At 37.2% G+C, this 10,500-nt stretch overlaps 1 protein-coding gene across 1 annotated transcript in view; it reads left to right on the top strand.

Annotated features, from left to right (window-relative positions):
• Positions 1 to 7,198, top strand: part of wdr46 (WD repeat domain 46) — a 30,428-nt gene extending 23,230 nt beyond the window's left edge. Inside the window, exons 9-14 of the mRNA XM_016510288.1 lie at positions 344 to 579; positions 2,398 to 2,551; positions 3,718 to 3,868; positions 4,845 to 5,035; positions 6,510 to 6,623; positions 6,947 to 7,198. Of these exons, the coding sequence (XP_016365774.1) occupies positions 344 to 579; positions 2,398 to 2,551; positions 3,718 to 3,868; positions 4,845 to 5,035; positions 6,510 to 6,623; positions 6,947 to 7,063 (963 nt within the window). The 3' untranslated portion in view covers positions 7,064 to 7,198. The remainder of the gene's footprint in view (positions 1 to 343; positions 580 to 2,397; positions 2,552 to 3,717; positions 3,869 to 4,844; positions 5,036 to 6,509; positions 6,624 to 6,946) is intronic.
• Positions 7,199 to 10,500: the final 3,302 nt, after the last annotated feature.

Here is a 10,500-nt window from a genome sequence, read left to right as displayed (position 1 = left end):
GGGGGGGGGGGGGGAAACTAAGAATTTGGTGAAACAACCAAGAAAAGCGATTGGTAAATGGATGAAAAGCAACTGGCAAATGCTTTTTTAAAATGTGCCTTGGAAAAATATTTATTAATTCAATATTCTGTTTTAAAACATGAATTAAACTGATAAGTCAATAAAAAAAAGTGATTTATTTCTATTATTTTTATTAATATTTAATTCATTGATACTCATTCAACCTTTCATGGTGACACATGAAAAACCCAAGTGTTTGTGCATGAAAAAGTAACTACCTTTCCAATTGTATCTCAGCCTTAAAACAGGTTTTCCATATGCCAATAATAATTTCACCTTTCAGAGTGCCACAGGGTTTCTGCAATATCTGGATGTATCGGTTGGTAAAGAGATCGCAGCCGTCTGCACAAAAATGGGACGGCTAGATGTGATGTCACAGAATCCCCATAATGCAGTAATTCACCTGGGCCACCCAAATGGCACCGTCAGTCTATGGTCACCCAACCAGAAAGAGCCACTTGTAAAGATGTTGTGTCATCGGGGAGCTGTTCGTTCCTTAACAGTGGATAAAACTGGCACGTGAGTATCACAAAGTCCTGGGGGGATTTCATCAGTGCCGGGGGACCGGCAGTCTCAGACGGGTTGTTACGTTAGAGTAGTGTTGTTTTTGGCGGCCTGTTTTAATTTTAGTTTTAGTGAGACACAGGAAACAGAAATACTGCAAAATAATAATAATAATAACGCGACTAAACGAGACGAAATAACGTTATAACATTTCGTTTCGTCTCGTTTTGGTCAACGAAAATTAAGAGACATTTTAGCATAGTTTTTATTTTGTAAACCACATTTAGTCTCGTTTTTATTCGTCAACGATATTGCATTATACATTTAATTATAGTCATCGTCACATGACCAGCATTTTCGTCTCGTCTCGTCTCATTTTCGTCATGTAATAAAGGTTCGTTGACGACGATATTTAGTCATAATTTTCGTTGACGAAAGCAACACTACGTTAGAGCTGACGGATGACTAACCCCACCCACCATTAATCCTTACCTCACAGAGTCTGTAAACTCTTCAGTAATGAATTTAGGATTTTTTCAGAATAAAAAAAAAATCCCAGTGTGAACATCGATTAAAAGTGAGACAAAACCGAGACATTAAGTATGTTTTATTAAACTTAAGATTAAGATTGCTGTTGGTAGTTATGTGATTTGGGCTTTGGCTCTTCAACGTGTATGAATATCATGTTTCGAGGTTACATGCGATCATTTTGCGAATCTCACTAATGACATTAAAACTAGGGCTGCATGAAATTGGAAAAGACTGACATTATGTGATATATTGAGATTATTGCAATATGTAAGAATAAAGGAGATTTCACCAGATGATTTGGATAGAATGACTCATTGTAGAGTTAGTGGGGTGATTGTTTTGGGAAGTGCATCTACTGTACATAGAAAGCAAAAAAAAATATATAATAATAATAATTTAAAAAATGCAATACATTTAAAAAAAAAAAAAGGTTTTTACTTGCCCTGTCAATTTTCAGAAAAAGTGAGATGAGAGTAGTCAGATGGCTTGCTTCATGTTGCTGGATTAGACTTCTCGACTCATGAATTGTTTGTTGTGAGTATTTAAGCTCTGCTGCTGGACACATTCCTAATGGGGTCCTGTTTAATTAGATGTTGTTTAAGCTTAGGGTGTTATGTTTCTCCTCCCCTCACATAAATCAGTCTTCTTAGTCATGTGGTTCCTAGTTTTTCTGATCTTGCAGAGTATAATTTAGACATGATTTCTATAATGAGAGTATGATACAGTTTATCAAGAACTGATTGATATAAAACATTTAGAAATACCTTATAATTCACACCCATACCAAACATCAAATACTTCCTATAAACCTATAAATAACGTACCTATGTATTTTATGCTATACATGCATCCATATGTGCAAACAAAGTAATAAAAACAAACATTACTTTCTAAAATAAACAAACAAAAAATACCCTTGTGACTTTCTGATGTTTACAGGTAAGGATATAACTGTAAAATGTAAGTTATTCACTGGGTGAAACATTTCTTAAAGGCTTTAAAAACAGACACCTGTAAAAGCACCAGACAAGCAAGCCATGTTAAAATGTATGGTTATTAGTGTGTTTGAAATGCTTCATAAACAGCATTTTCATGTTTAGGACAACTTGGGTAGTACACTTTTCCTGCAGCAGCTCATTCTGTGTCTTCTGCTATATTTTGTCCATATGCATTCTTCACTTCTGTAAAGTGACGTCAGATTTTATCAAATATTTTAATTTCGATTGTTGGTTAGTTGTCGCAGCCATAGATCATACCTTACATTCCCTTTATTTACACCAGTAAAATATTTGTTTATTGCAGGTATATGGTGACATCAGGTCTGGACAGAAAGCTAAAGGTGTATGATATCAGAGCTTTTAAACCTCTTCACTCCTGTTTCCTCCCTGCTGGAGCCTCTTGCTTATCTCTAAGCCAGGGAGGACTACTTAGTGCTGCTACTGGAGATATTGTACAGGTATACACACAATATACACACAAGTAAACTTTCCTGGATAAACATTTGTTGTTGGTTGCAAAGAGTATAGTCCTAACCCAACCCTTTAAAGGGGGCATGAAATTGAGAATCAAAATGTTCTTGATATTTACACAAATAAGAGGTTACTCCACAATAAAACATACTGCAAGTTTTTTAGAACTCAAAACTAACTCCCCAGTGTAAAATAAGAATTATTATTTTCTAACTGCACCTCCAAAAACTTTGCATTGCCATTCTAAAGATCAGAAATTTAAAATTTCCTCTGATGCAACACAGGTAAGTACATTTATTTTTATTTTATTAAAATAAGTTAAATTAAGCAATTAAGCAAGCAAAAGCAATTAAACAGCATGCTTCTGGATCTGACTCCATTTCTGCAAGATCATCCCTTGAATTGAGTGGTTTTCACAGATTTAAATTAAATTAAATTAAATATTGCAGTTTTTTGGTGCAAAAAAAAATTTTGCAAACTAACCTTGAGAAACATAAATATCTGAAACTGCATTTCATGAACGCTTTAACCCATCCCTGAAATCAGACCAGTGGCATTTCATTGTAATCATACCGAAACAGAGACAATGGGAAATTACTGCTTCACAACTGAACCCTGTGGCATTAACCTTACAGTGATAGTTCCCCCAAAAATAAAAATGATCTCATCATTTACTCACTTTCAAGTTGTTCCAAACCTGAGTTTCTTCTTTCTTCTATTGAGCACAAAAGAAGATATTTTGAAGAAAGTTGGTAACCAAACTGTTCTCGGTACCATTTTTTCCCCCATACTTTGGAAGTCAATGGCTAATGTCAACTGTTTGGTTACCAACAGAAGAAAGAAACTCATGCAGGTTTGGGAAAACTTGAGGATGTGTAAATGATGAAGATTTTTCATTCAGCACGCAACATAAGATTGAACAATAACACATAGAAATTGTTTGAAATGTTATGTATAGATAATTTGAAAGGGATAAAGAAACTGCATAAAGTACAGCACAGGTATGCTTGCTCTCTTGAAGCTGCACGCACGATTTGCTGTTAAGAATTTTTAGAAGTTTCCGTAAACGACAATATAACATTGTAATATTACAATATTGTTAATTAGAGTTACAATAACTATTACAATAATAGAGCTATTTTTGTATCCATAGGTTTATCAGAACGTTTTGGGAAGCAGTCCTGTATCCAAACCCTACATGGCTCACCGCCTTCGAGGGCAAATTTGGGGTCTTGCGTACTGCCCCTTTGAAGATGTTCTGGGAATTGGACATGGAGAGGGCTTCACCAGCATGATTGTACCAGGTAAGACAGGAACACATGTTTACACAAAGGACATGTTCACTCCTTCATACCAGGAGTCTACATACATATAGTCAGTTGTGTTTCATGGATGATGGACAGATGAGCTAAAAATTACTTTTCTTTGATTTCCAATACAAACATTTAAACATCCTTAAATCAAAATACACTTACATGAGAGGCAAAATTAAGATATGAAGTCTTGAAAAAAAAAGTATTTATTCTCCATTGACACATTTGTTGTTCTTTAAAACAAACTGACTTAATGTTGTAATTAAGTCAGTTTGTTTTAAAGAACAACAAATGTGTCAATGGAGAATAAATACTTTTTTTTTCTTTTTTGTTTTGGAGCCCACTGTTCTTTTTTCTTTTTTTTTTTATTAAACTCACTTTATTTTGCTCAATTTCACAGAAAACAAGATGACTATTGTCATTTTCCTTCTTAAGTAAATGTATCTTGTTTAAGAATCTTTAGACATTTGCACTCGAAAACAAGACAAGAACACTTTTTTTTCAGTGTAATCAGAAGGTACATGAAAAGTTATTTCCATATTCTGGTGTTTGTGAGTGAGCTCTTCAAGTCTTTAAAGATTTCAAGCTATTTTTGTAAAATGAATTAAAGTAATGAAGAGATGTGTTGGAAGTTGTATTTTCAAACTTTGAAGTGTTGCTTATGCAACTCTTTTGCTGTCTGTCTGTCTGCTCCCTAGACATTTACATCTAGAGGACATATTTATGTATTGTGTTTCCTTTAATTTATTCCTTCAATTTGGCAGAGAAAAAATGCAGTGTACGTACTGGCACACACAACACAAATAATGTGCATCACCATGAGAAGTAGTGCATTTTTTATCTGTTTCTTTCAGTATATTACAGAGCTGCAGGGTTGAATGTCACAAAAAAAATTTACAGGTCACAGTTCCCTTATAACTGAATAAAAAAAGAGAGAAAATTCCCTGCTTTTTCTGTGTCACTCCAGGTGCAGGGGAACCAAATTTTGATGCTCTTGATACAAACCCGTTCCGCAGCTCTAAACAGAGACAGGAGTGGGAGGTCAAGGCTCTGCTAGAGAAGGTGCAGCCTGAGCTGATTGGTTTGGACCCAGGACAGCTGAGTAAAGTGGACCAGGCCAGCTTTGAGCAGAGGCACAAGGAACAAGTTGAAGCATTGGTAAGTTTATGCCCCTGATGTCGTATGTTTTGGCAAACCCTGCACACTGGCAGTGAAACAGCAACAAAGGTAATCCCAGTTGTTTTCAATGGACACGAGTGACAGTGACCAGTCAGGATGTAGGCATGTGGAGTCCAGAGACATGACAGATGTTTAACTTAATGCAAATGAGCAGCGGCTTTTGGAAGTGAAGTCAGTGGAGTGCAAGTGATCCATCAGATAATCAGGGATTCTGTGGGCCTAAGTATATGCCCTATCTGCCCTAGGTTTTGAATCCGAGCTCATCTGTACACAGTGCAATAAGCTGTGCCATTTTTTACTTAAGTTAGAAGTTTCTTCAGATATTTGGCTCTGACTTAGACGGAGAGATATACGAGAAGGTGGAAGGACCCAATCCAACTTTCGGCTAGTCAAGATTTGTCCTAGAGGGCTTTAGCTTGAGGTCAGTTGAGTAAAATTATTTTTGTACTTTTTGCATGTATGAATAATAAACTCTGGAATGTAACAAATATCAAAAAGGTTTGCAATAAAAATATCAAAAGGATAGCAATACAAAATGTAGTTAATTAAAACGGGCACTTTTCAATGTTTTTTTCAATAAACCTCTGGAAAGCATTCAGATTGGATATGTGAGTGTACCAGTCAACATCTTCATTCCAAATTCATGAGATGTTTTAACTGTCAGATATTTGGCCACGGCTCTGCTCTTTGTTAAAAAAGAAAAAAAAATTGTTTTTAACTGGAGAAACCGTTCATGAATCAGGATGTAGGCTACAAGTCAAACTGCAGCAACTGTTCAGCTAATTTGTACAGATCAACAGTCTTTTGATATATATCATTATAGCAATTTGGCCTGTTTGTCACCTCATATTTATATACCCCAGTAAATCAGGAAGTTATTGCTTGTCACTTAATAAGCACTTAAAAGCCTACAATATAAATAGGATTATACCTCAGCTAGATTTGTAGTCATATGTGTCAATGAATTTTTTTAATTGAGATTTATACATCTGATTTATACATATACAGCTGAATAAATAAGCTTTCCATTGATGTATGGTTTGTTAGTTCTTAGCAATGTATATTACTAATCAAAAATTAAGTTTTTATATATTTACGGTAGGAAATTTACAAAATATCTTCATGGAACATGATCTTTACTTAATATCCTAATGATTTTTGGCATAAAAGAAAAATCTATAATTTTGACCCATACAATGTATTTTTGGCTATTGCTACAAATATACCCCAGCGACTTAAGACTGCTTTTGTGCTCCAGGGTCACATAGAGTAATTATACTTCAGATAAATTTGTGAATATCATGAATGAAAGATGAAGAGGAAATTCCTAGGAAGCTCCTAGTTGGTTTTGCTTCTATTTATCAAGGGTGCTGACATTACAATGAATGGATTCAGAATGCATCCATCAGTTTGGTGTCATTAGTTCTTACTTTGTGTCTTGTCTTTGTTTCAGGGCTTTGATCCATTGGCAAAAGACAAATTTAAACCAAAGACAAAGAAGAAAGGAAGAAGCTCGGCTGGTGCCATAGAGAAAAGAAAGAGGAAAGTCGCCCATGAGGATCAGAGGGTATTTGGTTTTTTTTCCCTCTCTGTCGTCTCTGTTTGGAATCATCTCCCATTGTTTGTGCTACAGACATGATGATGCCTCGTGTAGATGGAGAGGTAACATTTCTAACTGATCAGACTAAAATGTTTGCCTTGTGGACAACGAGTAAAAAGTTTCATAGTATTTCATGAGGGACCAAAGCCATATCTAGAGGCCAGAATATCATAGACTTGAAGGGTTTTTGAGAGCAAGTCTTTGTTGAACTTACACACAAGCCTCTCTCAGAATAGTGTTTCTATTTTGCTCTCTGTTCACATCACTTCTTCTCTATTGTGATTCTGCAGGACGAAATTCGGCAAACCGTACAAGAGCGAACAGAAAGAGACAAAGAGCAGAAAGAGAAGTCCAATGAGAAGAAAAAGTTGGGAAATAAGTCAACACTTGACCGTTTTAGAAAGTAAAGATGTGAATCCATCCTAGAGGACTAATTCAAAGGAGAAGAGACTATTCATACATGCTACTCTGTTGCAAATGTAAGAATGTTGTTGTACAAGCCATTTTTTTTCAAAACCTCTGGATGTCATTTCCTTAAAAGCTCTTTGCTTGTTTAATAAAATATCTATAAAATCTACAAAAAAAACGTAAATGTATTTGTCTTTAAAGGCCCCATGAAATGGGGGGGGAAATGGCAACAGTTGAGAGACTTAATTCTGTAGCTCAGCTATTAACCAGAATTAAGACATATCTTATCACTCCAGTTTTAGATGCTTAGCACTTCCTTCATGTAATTTTTAAAATGGATTTAAATGGTCTTTCTTCTTATAAAGCCTGTAATGGGCTAGGACCAAGCTACATTGCTAGTTTTACTTGTTAATTAAGTGCTTTCAGGAACACTAAGATTATCTACTGTTGGTTTTCTGGAGGTCCCCATCAACGGCCGAAAATGTATAGCACATTAAGGCCCCGTCCACACGGAGACGCATTTAGCTGTATACGCATACATTTTGTATCTTGTAGGTGTTTTGTCCACACGGATCCGGCGTTTTGGGAGAGTGAAACCGATATTTTTTGAAACCGGGTCCCAGAGTGGATAAATCTGAAAACGACAGCCTTGCGTTTTCGTGTGGACAGCGAAATCCGTATATTTTCTGAAACGATGACGTCATCAGCCCACGTTTCGCCCTTAGTCAGACACCGCTACGTCACGTAACGGCAACAAAAACATGAACAAACACTGAACGAATGTCTTTTTATTAAGTAACATTAACACAGATTAATAAATGTATTGTTCCATGTTTATTTGTATACCACGCACAAGGTTTATGCGCATAGTCCAAGTCTTCTTCTCCATTTTTAGAGTATCTCTGTGGCAGAATTACAGCGCCACATACTGGTCTGGCATGTATACTACATCGTTTTGTGTCGGTTTCGTGTGGACGCAGACATTTCTTGAGACGAGGGGAAAAAAAAGATCGGATAGGGAAAGCTCTGGCTTCGTGTGGACGTAACCTAAATATTATCAGCATAGGCTCAGACATGCTTGCTTGGTGCACATAAACCAGTGAGGTTTGTTCTTATGCGTCAAGCATGCACAAGTTCCATTTACCATATCTGATGTGCTAGAAGTTTGTGAGTTAATCAGTATTCGTGTGTGAATAAAAGCCTAAATTGAATTTGTTCATCATATAAAGTGATTATTATACCTTTCAATAGCTGGACACTTCTAGGTTTGGAATGACATAAGAGTGAGTAAATGATGACAAAAAAAATTGGGGTGAACTATGCCTTTAATTCATTGATTATATTATCAAAGTTAATCAAGAGTTATATGTTGTGAAGCCGCACAAGGTTTATGCGCATAGTCCAAGTCTTCTTCTCCATTTTTAGAGTATCTCTGTGGCAGAATTACAGCGCCACATACTGATCTGGCATGTATACTACATCGTTTTGTGTCGGGTTTGTGATTTCGTGTGGACGCAGATATTTCTTGAGACGAGGAGAAAAAAAAGATTGGATAGGGAAAGCTCTGGCTTCGTGTGGACGTAACCTAAATATTATCAGCATAGGCTCAGACATGCTTGCTTGGTGCACATAAACCAGTGAGGTTTGTTCTTATGCGTCAAGCATGCACAAGTTCCATTTACCATATCTGATGTGCTAGAAGTTTGTGAGTTAATCAGTATTCGTGTGTGAATAAAAGCCTAAATTGAATTTGTTCATCATATAAAGTGATTATTATACCTTTCAATAGCTGGACACTTCTAGGTTTGGAATGACATAAGAGTGAGTAAATGATGACAAAAAAAATTGGGGTGAACTATGCCTTTAATTCATTGATTATATTATCAAAGTTAATCAAGAGTTATATGTTGTGAAGCATTTTTCATTGCTAGAATTACCTGTACTGCAGTGACGAGCAGTGACTTCAACTGTTGCCAGGAATAGCCATTAGTTGACGATGCCTCGCCATAAAACCTACAGATGCTTACACGCAATTGTATGTCACACATGCAAGATGGGGAAACCAAAGGGAACAATAAAAATCATCAAATTTTCAGCTTAATTAGCTTGCTCAAGCATGTTGCCAAATAACGTGTACCTTACTTTGTCTATGGCAAAAAATGTAAAAAGATAAAAATTGCTTTGGGGTGTAGGAAACTTTTTCCTCGTCGAAGCAGAGACCAGGAGACGATGGGATATCTTTCATACAGAAGTTACTCTTTATTGAGGATTGACTGAAGTTCCCGTATGTGATTCTCTGCATTGTGTATTTAATTTTTTTTTTCTTCTTCCGTGACAGTTGGCTTAACCCGGTGCAGCACTCAGGGCCGATAATGGTGCAGGCTCCCCCTTGCGTTGCAAGAATGTAATCCAAGGCCACTCTGTTCTGTAAGATCATTATCTTGTGCGAAGCGAGAGTGTCCGTGATGTTACCCAGGGGCCAAAGCCGTATCATTGGCCAGTTTCTGTACAGAATTCGATAAGCTTCTGACTTGATCAAGGGCCTGTATGACACCATAAGACGGGATTAATGCTCCAAGAGTTCTTGACCACCATGTTTGTGCACAAGTGAGTCTTGGAATGCAGCCATCTTCTTTGTTTGTGGTAGGAGCTGAATTATGTGACATATTCATCAGCTCTAAGAATATGTTGTTTCTGGAGTCTACACTTTGTGCGATGTCCATGATGATTACTAGTACGGCAATCTTGATCATGTTGATGGATGACTGAAGTTCCCGGGGAAGGCCTATGAGGGATTCTTCACCCAGGATTGGCCCCCGACGCCTGTTGCATTCGGTTCTTTCCTGGGCTCCTCACTGGTCCGTGTGTCCTATCCTATCCCTGTAGGTGGAGGAACAACTTTACAATGTGAAACATGAGTCCAGGTTTTCCTTCCCTGACACAACACTGCAGCTGCTGTAATCAACATCACTTGATGTGGTCCGTGCCACTTAGGCTCTAACGGTTTGTTTCTGAATGACTTTATCATGACCCACTGACCTGGGATGATTGTGTGTCCCCCTTCTGGTGGAGTCTGCCAACACGATTCAACTCTCTCTCTGGCACTTTGTACTGCCTTTGTGAGGTTTTCACAGTAAGTGATCAGGGCATCTGAGGCAATGTGTACATCAGCATTTCTAAGATCAATCACACCTGGCATCTGCATTGGGCGTCCAGTAATAATCTCATGAGGGCTCAGTCCTACTGATCTGTTAGGTGACGATCTCATACTACACAGTACTGCTGGCAGCGTTTCGACCCATGGTACTCCTTCCTGATGCATTTTGCTTAGCCTGGTTTTGATTGTTCTGTTTGCTCGTTCAACCTGTCCTGATGCTTGTGGCCTGTATGGGCAGTGAAGATTCCACTTAATCTTCAACATTTTAGACACTTCCTT

This window comes from Sinocyclocheilus rhinocerous, unplaced genomic scaffold, assembly GCF_001515625.1.
Source record: "Sinocyclocheilus rhinocerous isolate Xijiao unplaced genomic scaffold, SAMN03320098_v1.1 scaffold385, whole genome shotgun sequence".
Lineage (NCBI taxonomy): Eukaryota > Metazoa > Chordata > Actinopteri > Cypriniformes > Cyprinidae > Sinocyclocheilus > Sinocyclocheilus rhinocerous.
Note: the sequence above shows the minus strand (reverse complement) of the source record. Positions and strands in the feature narration are given on the sequence as shown.